The sequence below is a fragment of the Oncorhynchus mykiss genome, chromosome 29, assembly GCF_057628025.1.
Source record: "Oncorhynchus mykiss isolate SJ-2025 chromosome 29, ASM5762802v1, whole genome shotgun sequence".
In the NCBI taxonomy this organism is placed as follows: domain Eukaryota; kingdom Metazoa; phylum Chordata; class Actinopteri; order Salmoniformes; family Salmonidae; genus Oncorhynchus; species Oncorhynchus mykiss.
The window spans coordinates 13,369,364-13,389,992 of record NC_143050.1 but is presented as its reverse complement, the minus strand read 5'-3'; the positions used below and the strand labels follow the sequence as shown (position 1 = coordinate 13,389,992).

The window sequence follows — 20,629 nt, the reverse complement described above, 5'->3', positions numbered from 1 at the left end:
TGCGTCACTCCTTCTGATACTATGCCTGAGTGGATTACTAGTGTTCACTACTTCACTCTCACTACTAAGGTCCACTCTGAATTTCACTTTCAACGTGGCTTTCCAGTTCAGTGTTACGGAATGTCTCATAGGGGGAACATCACTGGATTTAAGAGACCTTAGTGTTGTACTAAAATGGTAAGGATGATAATGCACCTGCCAAATGCAAGCTTGTATAACAATATCGGCTAGCTGCTATCAATATATTGTGGGATAGAAGGGCTACTTTCTTTATGGAATTAATGTTCAAATGCGTTTATCTTAAAAATCAATGAATGATATTTAAATGTATTGGGAAAGTAATAGTATTACTATTAGTAGTAGTAGTAGTATTAGCAGTAATAGTAGTAGTAGCAGTAGCAACATTAGTAGCATTAGTAATAGTAGTAGTAGTAGTAATAGTAGTATTAGTAGTAGTAGTAATAGTAGTATTAGTAGTAATAGCAGTAGTAGTATTAATAGTAATAGCAGTAGTAGTAGTAGTAGTATTAATAGCTGTAGTAGTATTAGCAGTAGTAGTATTAGTGAAGGTAGTGGTAATAACAAAACACGATAAGGTAAGATATACTTTATTAGTCCATTCGAGATGGGACTTTTGTCTTCACACATACACACATATACACATATATACACACACACATACACACATACATACACACACATATACACATACATACATACACATATACACATACATATACACACAAACACATATATACACACTCATATACACACACATATTAACACGCATTTACACACACACATATACACACACATATATATACACACACGCATATATACACACACATATACACACACATATATATACACACACATAAATACACACACATATATATATACACACACATATATACACATACACACACACACACCTATGCACACACACATATACACATATATACACACACACACGTATGCGCACACCTATACACACACACACATATACACACACACATATACTGTACACACACACACATACACTACCGTTCAAAAGTTTGGGGTCACTTAGAAATGTTCTTGTTTTTGAAAGAAAAGCACATATTATGTCCATGAAAATAACATCAAATTGATCAGAAATACAGTGTAGACATGGTTAATGTTGTAAATGACTATTGTAGCTGGAAATGGCTGATTTTTTATGGAATATATACATAGGCGTACAGAGGCCCATTATCAGCAACCATCACCCCTGTGTTCCAATTTTTATTTAATTTTTTATTTCACCTTTATTTAACCAGCTAGGCCAGTTGAGAACAAGTGCTACCTGGCCAAGATAAAACAAAGCAGTGCAACACAAACAACAACATAGAGTTACACATGGAATAAACAAACGTACAGTCAATAACACAATAGAAAAAAGTCTACATACAGTGTGTGCAAATGGCGTGAGGAGGTAAGGCAATAAATAGACCATAGTAGCGAAGTAAATGGCACGTTGTGTTAGCTAATCCAAGTTTATAATTTTAAAGGCAAATTGATAATTAGAAAAGCCTTTTGCAATTATGTTATCACAGCTGAAAACTGTTGTTCTGATTAAAGAAATAATAAAACTGGCCTTCTTTAGACTAGTTGAGTATCTGGAGCATCAATATTTGTGGGTTCGATTACAGGCACAAAATTACCAGAAACAAAGAACTTTCTTCTGAAACTCGTCAGTCTATTTTTGTTCTGAGAAATTAAGGCTCTTCCATGCGTTAAATTGCCAAGAAACTGAAACTGATCTCGTACAACGCTGTGTACTACTCCCTTCACAGAACAGCGCAAACTGGCTCTAACCAGAATAGAAAGAGGAGTGGGAGGCCCCGATGCACCACTGAGTGTCTAGTTTGAGAAACAGACACCTCACAAGTCCTGAACTGGCAGCTTCATTAAATAGTACCCGCAAAAAAACAGTCTCAACGTCAACAGTGAAGAGGCGACTCCGGGATGCTGGCCTTCTAGGCAGAGTTGCAAAGAAAAAGCCATATCTCAGACTGGCCAATAAAAAGAAAAGATTAAGATGGGCAAAAAAAACACAGACACTGGACAGAGGAACAGACACTGAATTGCATCCCGAAGTTGCCTCTCACTGTTGACGTTGAGACTGGTTATTTGCGGGATACATACATACATACACACATATATACACATACACACAAATACAGTATACAGACATATACACACACACATAAGATACACACACATATACATACACATGTATATATACACACATATATATACACACACACACACATATACACACACATATATACACATTACCACAAATACACACGCATATACACACAAACATATTCAGTACAAACACACACATGTACACACATGTACACAAACAAACATTTGGTTGGAGGGGCGGGAGCAGATATTACCCAAGATGAATCTTCTTTCTGTTCCTCCATTGTCTCTCCTAAAGAATTAGAACTTTGTTGAAAAGATAATTACAGGGTAATTCCATCCACAAACAAATACGTGTGAATGTGTTGAATTCAATATCTTTACAATGGCTTTCAATAGGATAGCTATGTAATAAGGGGTCATTTACATTTTTATGTCAAATAAAATACGATACGGTTAATTATATGATTGAACGAGCCAGGTTTAAAATGTGAATTTAGTTTGTTTCTCTCTCTAATTACAATTCTTACATTAAACTTAAACAACATGCATGGTTCTATAATTGATTAGGCCGGTGATTGTTATGTGACAGTGTTTTTAGGCAGGTGTCGATGGGGACAGACAGAGGGCTATTTTTATCTCCACTCCATGTCTGCCATGATTGGATTATCACCACACATGATGAATGATCATCCCATTGGAGAAAATAAACCCATACGTGCAGTATTTGTCATCATACCTTTATATTTCACAGGACATTGGGCCTTTTGGGGAATGGACAGCGTTTGAGGGATAGTGGATTGTGGGATCTGCTGGAGAAGGCATCTTGCAATGCTCCGGCAGCTTTACCAGCTTCACAGTTCACTGCATGAGTGGGCATCAACCTATCTGACAACCCCAGTCCTCACAGAAGCCAAGTTCCCCTCCCCTCCCCATGGAGCCTGGCTACTGTGGTTCCTGCTGGCATCCCTAAGTGTGCCCTGTGCGGCTAGATCTACTTCTACTGTGTTCAAGGTAGGGTTAGTTGGACCGTGGAAATGTGACCCTCTGTTTGCTAAGGCACTGCCCCAGACGGCAGCGCAACTAGCTGTGGAGAGGATCAACAATGACCCCTCACTGTCCCTGGGCACCACCTTTGAGTATGTCATCATTGACGAGGACTGCCAGACATCCATGGCACTCAAGGGTTTCTTAGGTCACTACGCACGGGCTAATGCCTTCCTGGGCCCTGTCAACCCTGGCTACTGTGATGCAGCCTCTTTACTGGCCAACAACTGGAACAAGGCCCTGTTCTCTTGGACCTGTGTGAACTACGAGCTGGACGACCGAAGTAGGCACCTTACTTTCGCCCGCACGGTGCCCTCGCCCACCTGGGTGCTGCTCAGCCTGGTGAGACACTTCCGCTGGGCACACATAGGGATCATCTCCTCTGCTGAGGATGTGTGGGTGGACACAGGCAGCAAGGTCGCTGACGCTCTGCGGAGCTACGGCCTCCCTGTCACCACCGTGGTCTCCACAGACAAGGACCCTGCCAGCATACGACTGGCTCTGACTAGGGTCAAGAGGGCAGAAAACATCCGCAGTGAGTCCTGTTTATCATTCAGGTTTTTCTTTCTATACAACTACAACCTGTCTATCACTAACTACTATTACTACAGTGCTGTCAGTACCAGAGCCAGTTTAATTCATTAGACAACTACTAACCAATCACAACTACTTCTACTACTACTACTGCCACTGCTGCTACTACTACTGCTACTGCTGCTACAACTACTACTGCTACTACTACTACTGCTACTACTACTGCTGCTACTGCTACTACTACTACTGCTACTGCTACTGCTGCTACTACTACTGCTGCTACTACTGCAACTGCTTCTGCTGCTAATACTACTAGTATTACTACTGCTATTGCTACTGCAATTACTATTACTAGTATTACTACTGCTACTACTACTAATACTACTGCTACTACTACTAGTAGTATTACTAATCAAAATCAAATCAAATTTATTTTTATAGCCCTTCGTACATCAGCTGATATCTCAAAGTGCAATACAGAAACCCAGCTTAAAACCCCAAACAGCAAGCAATGCAGGTGTAGAAGCACTGTGGTTAGGAAAAACTCCCTAGAAAGGCCAAAACCTAGAGAGGAACCAGGCTATGAGCCAGTCCTCTTCTGGCTGTGCCGGGTGGAGATTATAACAGAACATGGCCAAGATGTTCAAATGTTCATAAATGACCAGCATGGTCGAATAATAATAAGGCAGAACAGTTGAAACTGGAGCAGCAGCACGGCCAGGTGGACTGGGGACAGCAAGGAGTCATCATGTCAGGTAGTCCTGGGGCATGGTCCTAGGGCTCAGGTCCTCCGAGAGAGAGAAAGAAAGAGAGAAGGAGAGAATTAGAGAATGCACACTTAGATTCACACAGGACACCAAATAGGACAGGAGAAGTACTCCAGACTGACCCTAGCCCCCCGACACATAAACTACTGCAGCATAAATACTGGAGGCTGAGACAGGAGGGGTCAGGAGACTGCTACTACTACTACTGCTACTACTGCTACTGCTACTGCAATTAATATTACTAGTATTACTACTGCTACTACTACTAATACTACTGCTACTACTACTACTAGTATTACTACTGCTACTACTGCTAATACTACTAGTAGTATTACTACTGCTACTACTACTAATTCTACTGCTACTACTGCTAGTAGTATTACTACTGCTACTACTAATAATAATACTGCTACTACTAATACTACTGCTATTGCTACTACTACCAATCCTACTGCTACTACTACTACAAGTATTACACTGCTACTACTAATACTACTGCTACTACTACTGTTATTTTTTTATAATGTAACCTTTATATAACTAGGCAAGTCAAATTCTTATTTACAATGACAGCCTACACCGGCCAAACCCGGACAATGCTGGGCCAATTGTGCGCCGTCCTATGGGACTCCCAATCACGGCCGGTTGTGAAACAGCCTGGAATCGAAGCAGGGTGTTTGTAGTGACACCTCAAGCACTGAGATGCAGTGCCTTAGACCGCTGCACCACTCAGGAGCCAGAGAGATACTATTAATACTACTGGTACTACTACTACTATTACTTCTACTACTATTACTACTAATACTACTATTACTACTACTGCTACTACCACTACTACTGCTACTACTGCTAATACAGCTACTACTGCTAATACTGCTATTGCTACTGGTACTGCTACTACTGCTACTGCTACCACTGCTACTACTGCTACTACTGCTACTGCTACTGCTGCTGCTGCTACTGCTACTACTGCTACCACTGCTACTGCTGCTACTACTGCTGCTACCGCTACTACCGCTACTACTACTACTGCTACTACTGCTGCTACTGCTGCTGCTGCTACTGCTACTACTGCTACTGCTGCTAGTACTACTACTGCTACTGCTACTGCTACTACTGCTACTGCTACTGCTGCTGCTACTACTGCTATTACTGCTACTACTACTGCTACTGCTGCTGCTACTACTGCTACTACTCGCTGCTGCTGCTTCTACTACTACTGCTACTACTACTGCTACTACTACTACTACTACTGCTACTGCTGCTGCTGCTACTGCTACTGCTCCCTGCTGCTGCTGCTACTGCTATTGCTACTGCTGCTACTGCTCTGCTGCTACTGCTACTGCTATTACTGCTACTGCTACTACTGCTCTGCTGCTACTGCTGCTGCTGCTGCTCTGCTGCTACTGCTACTGCTGCTGCTGCTGCTACTGCTCCCTGCTGCTGCTGCTACTGCTATTGCTACTGCTGCTGCTGCTCTGCTGCTGCTGCTACTGCTACTACTACTACTGCTACTACTACTGCTACTGCTCCCTGCTGCTGCTGCTACTGCTATTGCTACTGCAGCTACTGCTCTGCTGCTACTGCTACTGCTACTGCTGCTACTTCTGCTACTACTACTACTACTGCTACTACTACTGCTACTGCTGCTACTGCTATTACTATTAGTATTACTGCTACTACTGCTACTATTACTACTCCTACTACTACTATTACTACTACGACTACCATTACTACTATTACTACTATTACTTTGACTACTACTACTATTACTATTACTGCTACTACTACTATTACTACTATTACTAATACTACTACTGCTACTACTACTATTACTACTACTACTACTATTACTACTATTACTACTATTACTTTTGCTACTACTATTACTATTACTACTACTACTGTTACTACTAATACTACTACTAATACTACTATTAACCTCATGTCTCATAGTCATTTGTGTTTACCATAATCAGTGGTGATCCTCTGCATGCACTCTGTGCTGATTGGAGGACACATCCAGAGGTTGCTGTTACTCTTACTACTACTACTGCTATAACTACTACTACTATTACCATGAATATTAATACTATTACTGCCACTACTACTATTACTACTACTACCATTACTACTATTACTTTTACCACTACTACTACTATTACTGTTACTACAATTACTATTACTGCTGCTACTACTACTATTACTACTATTACTACTATTACTACTATTACTACTACTACCATTACTACTATTACTACTATTACTACTATTACTACCATTACTACTATTACTACTATTACTACCATTACTACTATTACTACTATTACTACTATTACTACTACTACTGTTACTACTAATACTACTACTTATCCTACTATTAACCTCATGTCTCATAGTGATTTGTGTTTACCATAATCAGTGGTGATCCTCTGCATGCACTCTGTGCTGATTGGAGGACACATCCAGAGGTTGCTGTTGGAGACTGCTCTGGACATGCACCTGACGGACGGTTCCCTGGTGTTCATCCCCTACGACACACTGCTCTACAGCCTGCCCTACAGGGATGTCCGCTACCCAGCCCTCATCAACAACGGCAAGCTGCGGAGAGCATACGACGCTGTCCTGACCGTCACCATGGACTCAGAGGAGAACTCATTCTACAAGGCCTACCAGAAGACTGTGAATGTTGGGGGGGTTCCCAGACACATCAAGCTCCACCAGGTACAGCTGAATGAGCTGAGGACAACTGGGGCTTACATGCATAGGCATAGTTTTGGGCTAAATCCTATCAGGCCATTATAGTGTCCATGTTTTTGGACTAAATCCTATCAGGCCATTATAGTGTCCATGGTTTTGTATATTTGCATTTGTGTAACACGAATATCTTGTGGACAGACTACGTAAACATATCTGACTAAATATCGTTATGTTCTTATTTCATTTTTTCCAGATTTCTCCTCTGTTTGGTACCATCTACAGCTCGATCCTCTTCATGGCTAACGCTCTGCAGAATGTTCGTGATGCTGGGGAGTGGAGGTCTGGAGCCAACCTGGTGCGCCACTCCAGGAACATGGCTTTCTATGGTTTCAGCCAGCGTGTCCGCACCAACGGTTCCGGGGCCAGCTTGTTGAAGTATGTGATGCTGGACACAGATGGGCAGTCCTGGCCTCTGCTGCCCACCCACTGTGTGGACCTGGAGGCTGGGATGGTGATGTCTCTGGGCCGCAGCATCCACTTCCCAGGGGGGGTCCAGCCCAGCCCAGACTCTAGCTGCTGGTTCATTCCAGGCACCTTATGCACAGGAGGTGAGAACACAGTAAATTGTACTAAATGACAAATGATGGTAAGGGGGCTAAATGCAGACAGATGAAAACACACACTCACACACTGCACTTACGCACGCTCACACGCAGGCAAGTACGCATGTGCACACACACCAGCAAACAGGAGGGGAACAGTTACCATCTGTTCATAAAGAGGACATCTTTCTCTAGAGGAAAGTGGAACAGAGAATTAGATCAGGGTTTGGTGGTATGTTGACATAGTCTGTGATAAGCTAGGTATCTTTTTAAATCAGGTGTGATTCTTTATATGATGTTCTACTATGATATGCTTTGTTTTAGGGAGAGTGGATCCATTCCATCTTATCATAGTCTTCCTGTGTATCCTTTTGACCATTATCTTCTCAAGTGGACTCTACTACTGTATAAGGTATTCTATTTAAACAATAAGACCTGAGGGGGTGTGCACGGCTAAGGGGCTGTTCTTATGCATGACACAACGCGGAGTGCCAGGATACAGCCCTTAGCCGTGGTATATTGGCCATATACCATAAACCCCTGAGGTGCATTATTGCTATTATAAACTGGTGACCAATATAATTAGAAGAGTAAAAAGAAATGTTTTTGTCATACCAGTGGTATACCACAGATTTCAGCCAATCAGCATTCAGGGCTCGAACCACCCAATTTATAATACTGTACAGTACTTTCCACATATTCTTGTTTGCTATTTTCTACATTTGTATGACTCAAGTTTATAACAGCTGGTAATAGCAGCAACATTTCTCAATATGTCTTCACAGACCTTTAGGTACCTTCTGAACTACTGCTGATGGCACTCCTCCCTCACCCCTCCTCTCCCCTCCCTCTACACCCCTCCTTCCACCTTTCACTTTTAGGAGGCGTATCAACCAGATTAGTTTAGTCAGGGGTCCTGACAAGATCATGCTAACCCTGGCAGATGTGATCTTCATCAACCCCTCACTCAGTAATAAGGTCAGATCCCCTAACTGACAGTGTCTGGAAGATCCAATGGGGTCATATTTAAGTTCCCACATAATGATTGATATACAGCATATGGCCATAAGTATGTGGACACACCTTCAACTTAGTGGATTTGGCTATTTCAGCCACTGCCACCGCCATTGGACTCTGGAGCAGTGGGAACGTGTTCTCTGGAGTGATGAATCACGCATCACTATCTGTCAGTATGACGGACGAATCTGGTTTGGCGGATGTTGTCATGTTTCAGCATGACAATGCACCTGTGTACAAAGTGAGATCCATACAGAAATTGAGATCAGTGTGGAAGAACTTGACTGCCCGGCAGAGGGCCCTGATCTCAACCCCATAGAACACCTTTGGGATGAATTGGAATGCAAACTGCGTGCCAGGCCTAATTGCCCAACATCTGTGCCCGACTTCACTAATGCTCTTGTGACTGAATGGAAGCAAGTCCAGCAATGTTTCAACATCTAGTGGAAAGCCTTCCCAGAAGAGTGAAGGGCTGTTATAGAGGCGAAGGGGGGAACAACTCCATATTAATGTCCATGATTTTGGAATGAGATGTTCAAAGAGCAGGTGTCCACATACTTTTGGTTGGACAACACATGCAATTGAAAATATATATATATTTTTCTTTGATATCTTTGCAGCATGACGAGTGGTTTTGTCAACAACCTATGTTTTTCTCTCCATGTTTCAGAAGCTAAGTTTAGATGATAGCAAAGTGGGTGATATGCGTAGGAAACCCTCAGACACGGATCGTCAGAGCCTCTCTACTCCCTTCTCTGACTCCACCGTCACCCCGGCAACCTATGCAAACTCCAACATAGCCATCTTTGAGGTAACGGGGGCAGGAGGCTCTCTTCTAAGAATGGTTCAGGGAGTTCTGAGGCTTGTCTGAAAGTTGATTCAAACACGTACCTTTTTACAGGGAGACTGGGCTTGGATGAAAAGACTCCCGTCTGGAAACTTTAAAGCCATTACTCCCCAGACCAGTGACGTCTTTGAGTTGGTGAGGTTCTACTGTAAAATATACTGCCAGTTACGATGTAAGAAGATTTGATGATGAGAAATCCGTCTGACTATAACTAATGTATCTCTGTTGTCAATTAAAATGAGCCCATTGTCACGGCTCTGTTCTTTCAGATGAAGGACATACGACACGAGAACGTCAACCTCTTCCTGGGGTTTTTCCTTGACTGTGGTGTTTTCGGCATCATGACAGAGTATTGCTCACGTAGCAGCTTGCAGGACTTGCTAAGCAATAGTGACGTTAAACTGGACTGGATGTTTAAGACCTCCCTGTTATTGGACCTTATCAAGGTAACCACTAGTAGTGGGGTGTGGCCAAAATCCCCTCAGAGACATACAGTTACACTATTCCTATAGGAAGACCTGCAGCTGCCACAATGTGCTTTAAATCATTTTACATTACAGATTTGTTAGAGTTTAGGTCCCAAAGTTAATTTAATGCCCAACTCACGGTATACCTACAGCAAGCTACCTTTCTCTCTGACATGACACCAACACTACTTTTTTTCTGTCTTCCATAGGGCATGAAGTACCTCCACCACCGAGGTGTTTGTCATGGACGACTCAAGTCTCGGAACTGCGTAGTGGATGGCCGCTTTGTGCTCAAGCTCACAGACTACGGCTACAACAAGATTTTGATGGCACAAAGATTCCCATATGAAGATCCCTCCGCAGAAGGTGGGTGTTAAGACCACTCAAATCAAATCAAATTTAATTTGTCACATGCGCCAAATACAACAGGTAGACCTTACAGAGAAATGCTTACTTACAAGCCTTTAAACCAACAATGCAGTTTTAGGAAAATACCTCAAAAAATAAAACATAAAAAGTAAGAGATAAGAATAACAAATAATTAAAGAGCAGCAGTAAATAACAATAGTGGGGTTATATACAGGGGGTACCAGTACAGAGCCAATGTGTCAATGTGCGGGGGCACCGGTGTTGAGGTAATTGAAGATAATTATGTACATGTACAGTGCCTTGCAAAAGTATTCACCCCCTTGGCGTTTTTCCTATATTGTTTCATTACAACCTGTAATATAAATTGATTTTTATTTGGATTTCATGTAACGGACATACACAAAATAGTCCAAATGGGTGAAGTGAAATTAAAAAAATTACTTGTTTAAAAAAATTATTTAAAAAAAAATTACGGAAAAGAGGTGTGTGCATATGTATTCACCCCTTTGCTATGAAGCCCCTAAATAAGATCTGGTGCAACCAATTACCTTCAGAAGTCACCTAATTTCAATAAAGTCAATTTGTCAGGGCGTGACAATGTGAAGCTCAAGCAGTGCTCAACAGGCAACTACACAGAAACAAGATCCCACAAAACACAGTGGGGAAATGGCTGCCTAAATATGATCCCCAATCAGAGACAACGATAAACAACTGCCTCTGATTGGGAACAATACCAGGCCAACATAGAAATAAATGCACTAGATCACCCACTCTAGTCACACCAAAATAGAGAATAAAAAGGCTCTCTATGGTCAGGTCTCTGACCTTCTCCCTATAGGTTGTCTCATCATTGTTGGTGATCAGGCCTACCACTGTTATGTCATCAGCACTTAATGATGGTGTTGGAGTCATGCCTGGCCGTGCAGTCATGAGTGAACAGGGAGAAAAGGAGGGGTCTGAGCACGCACCCCTAAGGGGCCCCCGTGTTGAGGATCAGCGTGGCGGATGTGTTGTTACCTACCCTTATCACCTGGAGGTGGCCTGCCAGGAAGTCCAGGACCCAGTTGCAGAGGGAGGTGTGTAGTCCCAGGGTCCTTAACTTATTGATGGGCTTTGAGGGCACTGTGGTGTTGGAAGCTGTCAATGGGAAAGGGCAGTGTGGAAAGGGCAGTGTGGAGTGCAATAGAGATTGCATCGTCTGTGGATCTGCTTGTACGGTATGCAAATTGGAGTGGGTCTAGGGTTTCTGGGATAATGGTGTTGATGTGAGCCATGGCCAGCCTTTCAAAGCACTTCATGGCTACAGATGTGAGTGCTATGGGTTTGGTAGTCGTATAGGCAGGTTACCTTAGTGTTCAAGGGCACAGGGACTATAGTGGTCTGCTTGAAACATGTTGGTATTACAGACTCAGACAGGGAGAGGTTGAAAATATCAGTGAAGACACTTGCCAGTTGGTCAATACATTCTGGGATTGCACATCCTGGTAATCCGTCTGGCCCATCGGCCTTGTGAATGTTAACCTGTTTAAAGGTCTTACTCACATCAGCTGCGGAGAGCGTGATCACACAGTCATCTGGAACAGCTGATGCTCTCATGCATGTTTCAGTGTTACTTGCCTCGAGGCGAGCATAGAAGTTATTTAGCTCGTCTGGTATATTTGTGTCACTGGGCAGCTCTCAGCTGTGCTTCCCTTTATAGTCTGTAATAGTTTGCAAGCCCTGCCACATCCAACGATTGTCAGAGCTGGTGTAGTACGATTCGATCTTATTCCTGTATTGACACTTTGCCTGTCTGATGGTTTGTCGGAGGGCATAGTAGGATTTCTTATACGCTTCCGTGTTAGAGTACTGCTCCTTGAAACCGGCAGCTCTACCCTTTACCTCAGTGTGAATGCTGACTGTAATCCATGGCTTCTGGTTGGGGTATGTACGTACAGTCACTGTAGGGACGACGTCTTCGATGCACTTATTGATATAGCCAGTGACTGATGTGGTGTACTCCTCAATGCCATTGGAAGAATCCTGGAACATATTCCAGTCTGTGCTAGCAAAACAGTCCCGTAGTTTAGCATCTGCTTCATCTGACCACTTTTTTATAGACCAAGTCACTGGTGCTTTCTGTTTGAATTTTTGCTTGTAAGCAGGAATCAGGAGGATAGAGTTATGGTCAGATTTGCCAAATGGAGGGTGAGGGAGAGCTTTGTACGCATGTGTGTGTGGAGTAAATGTGGTCTAGAATTTTTTTCACTCTGGTTGCACATTAAACATGCTGATAGTAATGAGGTAAAACTGATTTAAGTTTTCCCGCATTAAAGTCCCCGACCACTAGGAGCGCCACCTCTGGATGAGCGTTTTCCTGTTTGCGGAATACAGCTCATTGAGTGCGGTTTTAGTGCCTGCCTCGGTCTGGGGTGGTATGGAGACAGATACGGAAAATGTCAGATGAAAACTCTCTAGGTAGATAGTGTGGTCTACAGCTTATCGTGAGATACTCTACTTCAGGCGAACCTTGAGACTTCCTTATATATCGTACACCAACTGTTGTTCACATAAATGCATAGGACCCCGCCCTGTGTCTTTCCAGAGGCTACTGTTCTGTCCTGGAGATAGAGTGTATAACCCGCAAGCGTACTTTGGGATGGTGTTTTTCGGCTTGCAAGCATCCCCCTTTTTCATCCAAACATAACGATGGTCATTATGGCCAAACAGTTCTATTTTTGTTTCATCGGACCAGAGCACATTTCTAAAAAAAAGTATGATCTTTGTCCCCATGTGCTGTTGCAAACCGTAGTCTGGCTTTTTTTATGGCGGTTTTGGAGCAATGGCTTCTTTCTTGCTGAGGGCCTTTCAGGTTATTTCAATATAGGACTCATTTTACTGTGGATATAGATAATTTTGTATCTGTTTCCTCCAGCATCTTCACAAGGTTCTTTGCTGTCGTTCTGGGATTGATTTGCACTTTTCGGACCAAAGTACGTTACTCTCTAGGAGAAAGAACGCGTCTCCTTCCTGGGCAGTATGACGGCTGCATGATCCCATGGTGTTTATACTTGTGTACCATTGTTTGTACAGGTGAACGTGGTACCTTCAGGCGTTTGGTAATTGCTCCCAAGGATGAGCCAGACTTGTGGAGGTCTACAATTTTTTTCTGAGGTCTTGGCTGATTTCTTTTGATTTTCCTATGATGTCAAGGCAACGAGGCACAGAGTTTGAAATACATCCACAGGTGCACCTCCAATTGACTCAAATTATGTCAGAAGTTTCCAAAGCTTGACATTTTCTGGAATTTTCCAAGTTGTTTAAAGGCACAGTCAACTTAGTGTATGTAAACTTCTGACCCACTGGAATGATGATACAGTGGATTTAAAGTTAAATAATCTGTCTGTAAACAATTGTTGGAAAAATTACTTGTGACATGCACAAAGTAGATGTCCTAACCGACTTGCCAAAACTATAGTTTGTTAGCAAGAAATTTGTGGAGTGGCTGAAAAAAAAGTTTTAATGACTCCAACTTTAGTGTATGTAAACTTCTGACTTCAACTGTAGTGTGTGTGCATGCCTACTTGCCTGTTTGGTTGTGCAGAGCTGCTGTGGACGGCCCCTGAGATCCTACGGAGCCCTCACCCAGGGTTGTGCGGCACCCAGCTAGGGGACGTCTACAGCTTCGCCATCATCATGCAGGAGGTGGTGCTGCGGGGACCTCCCTTCTGTATGCTGGACCTGTCTGCTGAAGGTGTGGATCACTCACCCAATCACAACCCCAAACACAATTTAAAACAACAAAGTAGAAGAGTCGGGTTTCAACGGTGTGGTTCAATAGGGGTGTGGTTTAATAGGGGTGTGGTTCAATGGGGGTGTGGTTTAATAGGGGTGTGGTTCAATGGGGGGTGTGGTTTAATAGGGGTATGGTTTAATAGGGGTGTGGTTTAATAGGGGTGTGGTTTAATAGGGGTGTGGTTTAATAGGGATGTGGTTTAATAGGGATGTGGTTTAATAGGGATGTGGTTTAATAGGGTGTGTGGTTTAACAGGGTGGTTTAATAGGGGATGGGTGGGTGATTCAGGCTTCATTTGAATGCGTATACATAAATAACGTCTGTTGCATGCATGGTCCCAGTGCTGTCTGTTGGTCCTCCTTGTGGTTCAGGTGGTAGAGCATGGTGCTTGCAACACCAAGGTTGTGGGTTTGATTCCCCACGGGGAGAAATAACAAAAATGCATGCACTAACTACTGTAAGTTGCTCAATGACTAAAATGTGCAAAAGAAAATGTCAGTAGTAGATACTGTAGCTTGGTCTTGGTGGGGTAACTCAGAGTGTCTGCTCCGGTCTGTCAGATGTCATCCAGAAGGTGAGGAATTCTCCACCACTGTGCCGCCCTGTGGTATCACCAGACCACGCCCCCCTGGAGTGTATCCAGCTGATGAAACAGTGCTGGAACGAACAGGCAGATAGGCGGCCGCACTTCAATGACATCTTTGACCAGGTACCTTAGACTGAGACTTCAAACAGACCACTCACAATCAGTGTCTTTAAACAAATAGACTAATATAAGGGAACCTTTTGTCTGTATACGTTTGACTGGGGGATATAAAAGCATCATTCGAGTTCACCTTTAACACATCCCCCATCAATCCCAGTTTAAGAACATCAACAAAGGGAGGAAGACCAACATTATAGACTCCATGCTGCGGATGCTGGAGCAGTACTCCTCTAACCTGGAGGAGCTGATCAGAGAGAGGACCGAGGAGCTGGAGATAGAGAAACTGAAGACTGAGAAACTACTCACTCAGATGCTGCCTCCGTGAATAACAGACAATGACACATACACTCAAAGATACTGACTAGGATGTACAAATGTTTCTCCTCAAACAAAGTATACAGTTTCCGATGACGAGGGCCCTAAATGGTATTTCTTCTCTGTTTGCAGATCTGTTGCAGACGTCCTGAAGGTTGGCGGTACTGTGGAACCAGAGCATTTTGAAAATGTAACACTTTACTTCAGCGACATAGTAGGTTTTACCACAATCTCTGCCAACAGCGAGCCTATCGAAGTGGTGGACCTCCTCAATGACCTATATACTCTATTTGACGCCATCATTGGCAATCATGATGTATACAAGGTAAGCCTTTTGCTTAGTCTTGAATTAATGACTTAGTGTGTCTTCTTGTGCACCTTTGTAACCTACTGAAGATATTTCCTCTTCGATTGTAGGTGGAGACAATAGGAGATGCATACATGGTGGCGTCCGGCCTACCTGTTCCCAATGGAAACCGTCATGCTGCAGAGATATCCAGCATGGCCCTGGACATCCTGAGTGCTGTTGGCACCTTCAAGATGAGACACATGCCGGATGTACCTGTTCGCATACGCATTGGACTGCACTCAGGTCAGGGCTCCATTTTAAAGACCCCCGTATCAACAAAATGGAAGTACAAATCATTTTGAAATTAACGCCACAAACTATACTGATGTCAAACATCATAAACAGTCAAACTGCCATGAACTTCCCAGTGCGTTTATATTTTTCTGACAGTGTTGATATGAAATGTCCCCTAGGAACAGGCATGTCACCAGTGCTGTGTGTGTGAAGTGATATAACTACTTAAGTAAAAATACTTTAAAGTACTAATTAAGTAATTTGGGGGGGTATCTGTACTTTACTATTTATCTTTTTGACAACTTTTACTTTTACTTCACTATATTCATAAATAAAATAATTTACTTTTTACTCCACACATTTTCCCTGACACCCAAATGTACTCGTTACATTTTGAATGCTTAGCAGGACAGGAAAAAGGTCCAATTCATGTACTTATCAAGAGAACACGTGATCATCCCTACTGCCTCTGATCTGGCGGACTCACTAAACACAAATGCATAATTTGTAAATGATGTCTGAGTGTTGGAGTTTGCCCCAGCTATAAGGAAAATGTAAAAACAAGAAAATGGTACTGTCTGCTTTGCTTAATGTAAGGAATTTGAAATGATTTATAATCTTACTTTTGATACTTAAGTATGTTTTAGAAATTACATTTAGTTTTATATGTAAGTATATTTACAACCATATACTTTCACTCAAGTAGTATTTTATTGGGTGACTTTCACTTTGAAATTTCTATTAAGGTATCTATACTTTTATTAAAGTATCACAATTGGATACTTTTTCCACCACTTTGTGTGTGTGTGTGTGTGTGTGTGTGTGTGTGTGTGTGTGTGTGTGTGTGTGTGTGTGTGTTTGTAGGCCCATGTGTTGCTGGGGTGGTAGGCCTCACCATGCCCAGGTACTGTCTGTTTGGTGACACAGTCAACACTGCCTCCAGGATGGAATCCACAGGAATGCGTAAGACCTGCCACCAAAGAGCCAAATATGGCTAAAAGATTAAGCAATTCTAGGCTGCGTTTTAGTAAGCGCTTTATACCAGACTCCCAAAATAAGATTTTTCCTACCATATTGTTTGCAGCCTCCCGAATCCATTTGAGCCATAGCACAGCAAAGATCCTGGTGGATCTGAGAGAAGGCTACCAGGTTCAACTTCGTGGAAAGACAGAGCTCAAGGTCAGCTTTGTGCTCCCACTCTCTGGCATTTAAATTACCCTCAAAGTAAATCATAAAATGAACAACTGAATAATAATGACCTTGGATGTCTCATGTCTCCACAGGGGAAAGGAATGGAGGAGACCTACTGGCTGGTTGGAAGGGACAGTTTCACCAAACCCCTGCCTGTGCCACCTGAGCTTAAGTCAGGGTAAGGAAAGTCAAAGCTAAGTCCTGAAAAAGGAATGATTATCTTTGTTCCAAGTGACCGTGATCCTGCAGGTATCAAACTACACTAAATTACCAAAATGTGTGGACACCTGCTTGTCGAACATCTCATTGCAAAATCATGGGCATTAATATGGAGTTGGTCCCCCCTTTGCTGCTATAATAGCCTCCACTTTTCTGGGAAGGCTTTCCACTAGATGTTGGGGACTTGCTTCCATTCAGCCACAACAGCATTGGGCATTGATGTTGGGCGATTAGGCCCGCATTCGGCGTTCCAATTCATCCCAAAGGTGTTCGATGGGGTTGAGGTCAGGGCTCTGTGCAGGCCAGTCAAGTTCTTCCACACCGATCTCAACAAACCATTTCTGTAAAGACCTTGCTTTGTGCATGGGGGCATTGTCATGCTGAAACAGGAAAGGGCCTTCCTCAAACTGCTGCCACAAAGTTGGAAGCACAGAATCGTCTAGAATGTCATTGTATGCTGTAGCATTAAGATTTCCCTTCACTGGAACTAATGGGCAGAGCCCGAACCATGAAAAACAACCCCAGACCATTATTCCTCATCCACCAAACTTTACAGTTGGCACTATGCATTTGGGCAGGTAGCGTTCTCCTGGCATCCTCCTAACCCAGATTCGTCGTCGGACTGCCAGATGGTGAAGCATGATTCATCACTCCAGAGAATGCTTTTCCACTGCTCCAGAGTCCAATAACGGCGAGCTTTACACCACTCCAACCGACGCTTGGTATTGCACCACTCCAACCGACGCTTGGCATTGCGCAGTTATTGTGCTGTTTGGAACTCGGTAGTGAGTGTTGCAACCAAGGACAGACAATTTTTACGAGCTGCGCACTTCAGTACTTATTTTGTGGGCTTGTGGGCTTGTTTGTCTGACTACTTCGCGACTGAGCCGTTGTTGCTCCTAGACGTTTCCACTTCACAATAACAGTACTTACCGTTGCCCGGGACAGCTCAAGCAGGGAATAAATGTGATGAACTGACTTGTTGGAAAGGTTGCATCCTATGTCACGTTGAAAGTCCCTGACCTCTTCAGTAAGGCCATTCTACTGCCAATGTTTGTCTATGGAGATTGCATGGCTGTGTGCTTGATTTTATACAGCTGTCAGTAACGGGTGTGGCTGAAACAGCCTAATCTACTAATTTGAAGGGTATGTTCACATACCTTTGTATATATAGTGTATGTATCATGAACTGATTTGTATACAAACTGCACTTTACCAGCAGCTCAAAAATAGTTACAATGGCTGTGTTAAAACAGGCAGCCCAATTCTGATATTTTGGTTCACTAATTGGTCTTTTGACCAATCAGATCAGTTCTGAAAAAGAGCTGACGTGAAAAGATCTGATGTGATTGGTCAAAAGTCCAATAAGTGGAAAAAATATCAGAATTGTGCCGCCTGTGTAAATACAGCCTCTGCCAACGTAAAGTGGATACATGCAGCGCATTATGAGGAGGGTTGGCCAGCTCTGGTCTTGAGTTCCCATGTGTGGCATTTGCTTTACCTCTCCAATGTATGTTTCAGGAAAATGGCTCATGGCTTGCAGATGGAGGAGATCAACCGACACAAGCGGAAGAAAGCGGAACAACAACTTGCCAAGAAGAATAAATGATGTAGAGTTATGCATGAAAAATGTATAGCATTACAAGGTGTTCATGACTAGAGTAGTATCTCAGTGGGATACTCAGTACTTACACTGATTGCCTTTTTACTCTTCCTGGATTTTTTTCTGCTGAAGATCTTGCTAACAGCTGACTAACGTTGTGTTCTTTCAAACTTAAACAGAGCGCAAGTGGGACTCTCTCTTCAGCAATGACAGTTCAATGGGAAAAAAGGCCACAGGCTTTATGAACTGATGTCCCACATCCTTCTTGCTGTCTTTCAGAACGAAGACAGCGAAGGACTTAAAGCATCTCCTGCAGAAAGCGGTGAGGAGGCTCTTCACTGTGCGGACAGTGACTCTGACTCTGGCAGCAGGTTTGGACGAGGACAATGTGATGATGCATCATCACTGAAATGGTTCTTTGCAAGAAACACCTCTAGTGAAACCTGGAAACTCTCTCTCCACTTGTGTTTGCCATTTTGACAATCAAGGACTTTTTTTTTTACAACCATGGCTCCATACACTTCCTATAGAAATGAGAGTTTGAAAAGTTATTGCCACAGACCATAGCATATTGTGCATATGCAGGAAAGGGACAAAGGTATATGTAAAGCTATTAGCATCTACTAATCAATGGGAGTTTTTAGAAATAGACAATGCCTCATTAGGACATGGTGAGTTTGCATTACCGTACACCATACAATTGGCATCAGTGGACATAATACTACATCACAATATACTGTAGAGATTATTCTACAATCATCATAAGAAGCCTTTCGAAGAGGAATTTGTCTCTGGAGAAGGAGCTATAAATAGCAAATGGGATTTCGTCACTGAACCGTTAAGGTATCACATTTTCTCACCCGCTCCTCACCACAGTTGTCCATTTCTTCAAGCAGACAGCAAGTAGAAGATGAGTCACTGGTACAGGAGGAAGAAAAAAACACTCTCTACAGTGATTCTCAGTGAAAAGAAAAACAATGTTTTGACCCAGTTGCATGATTTAGCCTCCAATCTCTTATTCATCTCGAGAGCATGTGTTCTTCTCCTGTGCTCAAACAAACAAACAAACTGTGGGGAAAATATCTAATAACATACAAGAGTTATATAAGGGTTGTACATGTCTATAGTATTTATTTACCTGTTCATCTGTAAATATGATAGAGTATTGCAACGAGAAACTGAATCTACGTTTCATGACCTACTATGCAGCTGTAGCCGTCTCTAGCCGATCCTACTGAGCCATCTGAAATGCTTCTCTATAGGTTGTTCCCTTGAGATGAGAAAACAGTGGTTTTACCTATCTATCATCATCGTCTGCATCTCAAAATACATGGAATTTTAATTGCCAATGGTTGGTTTTGTCACACAGTGCTTGAGATGGTGGGCCCTGCAAGTACAATATCTGGTGATGCAACAATGCAATAAAAGGCTGTGTAGAGGAAGAAATAAAACATGTATCAAACGTCCATCTTTGTTTTGCATCAGTTGCCCCCCCCCCCCCCCCCCCCCAAGGCTGAAAGTATAGTTACACCATATGGAGAACGGAATGAGGCCATAGAGGCATATAGATAATCCTACACATAGGCTATCCACATTAAGAAGGGCATAATGGATTAACATTTGCATTAAATCCTTTCAACAGTGAGTGAGACAGAATATATTGTCAACTCTACGCGGGTATCTAGCACCGTCCCTTGAGATTATAAAGCAGATTT

At 42.8% G+C, this 20,629-nt stretch overlaps 1 protein-coding gene across 2 annotated transcripts; it reads left to right on the top strand.

Annotated features, from left to right (window-relative positions):
• Positions 1-42: 42 nt before the first annotated feature.
• Positions 43-20,380, top strand: LOC110510163 (retinal guanylyl cyclase 2). 2 transcript variants are annotated; one of them, XM_021591524.3, is made up of 19 exons: positions 43-177; positions 2,927-3,754; positions 6,943-7,244; positions 7,474-7,828; positions 8,147-8,234; positions 8,704-8,800; positions 9,510-9,650; positions 9,741-9,821; positions 9,956-10,132; positions 10,363-10,519; positions 14,106-14,255; positions 14,858-15,006; positions 15,161-15,324; positions 15,451-15,643; positions 15,736-15,910; positions 16,766-16,864; positions 16,986-17,080; positions 17,185-17,270; positions 18,833-20,380. In XM_021591524.3, exons 2-19 carry the CDS (start codon positions 3,004-3,006, stop codon positions 18,918-18,920), a joined length of 3,348 nt encoding a protein of 1,115 aa, XP_021447199.3. In that variant the 5' UTR covers positions 43-177; positions 2,927-3,003; the 3' UTR covers positions 18,921-20,380. The 2 variants fall into 2 exon arrangements, with proteins under 2 accessions (XP_021447199.3, XP_090082668.1); XM_090226542.1 differs by having other exon boundaries at positions 47-177; positions 19,194-20,380.
• Positions 20,381-20,629: the final 249 nt, after the last annotated feature.

Excerpts from the sequence above, each read along its gene's own strand:
- LOC110510163 (XM_090226542.1), top strand. The coding sequence starts at position 3,004 with ATGCTCCGGCAGCTTTACCAGCTTCACAGTTCACTGCATGAGTGGGCA. Across the intron at positions 3,755-6,942 it reads GAGGGCAGAAAACATCCGCA|TGGTGATCCTCTGCATGCAC; the intron begins GTGAGTCCTGTT and ends TACCATAATCAG. Across the intron at positions 8,235-8,703 it reads GGACTCTACTACTGTATAAG|GAGGCGTATCAACCAGATTA; the intron begins GTATTCTATTTA and ends TTTCACTTTTAG.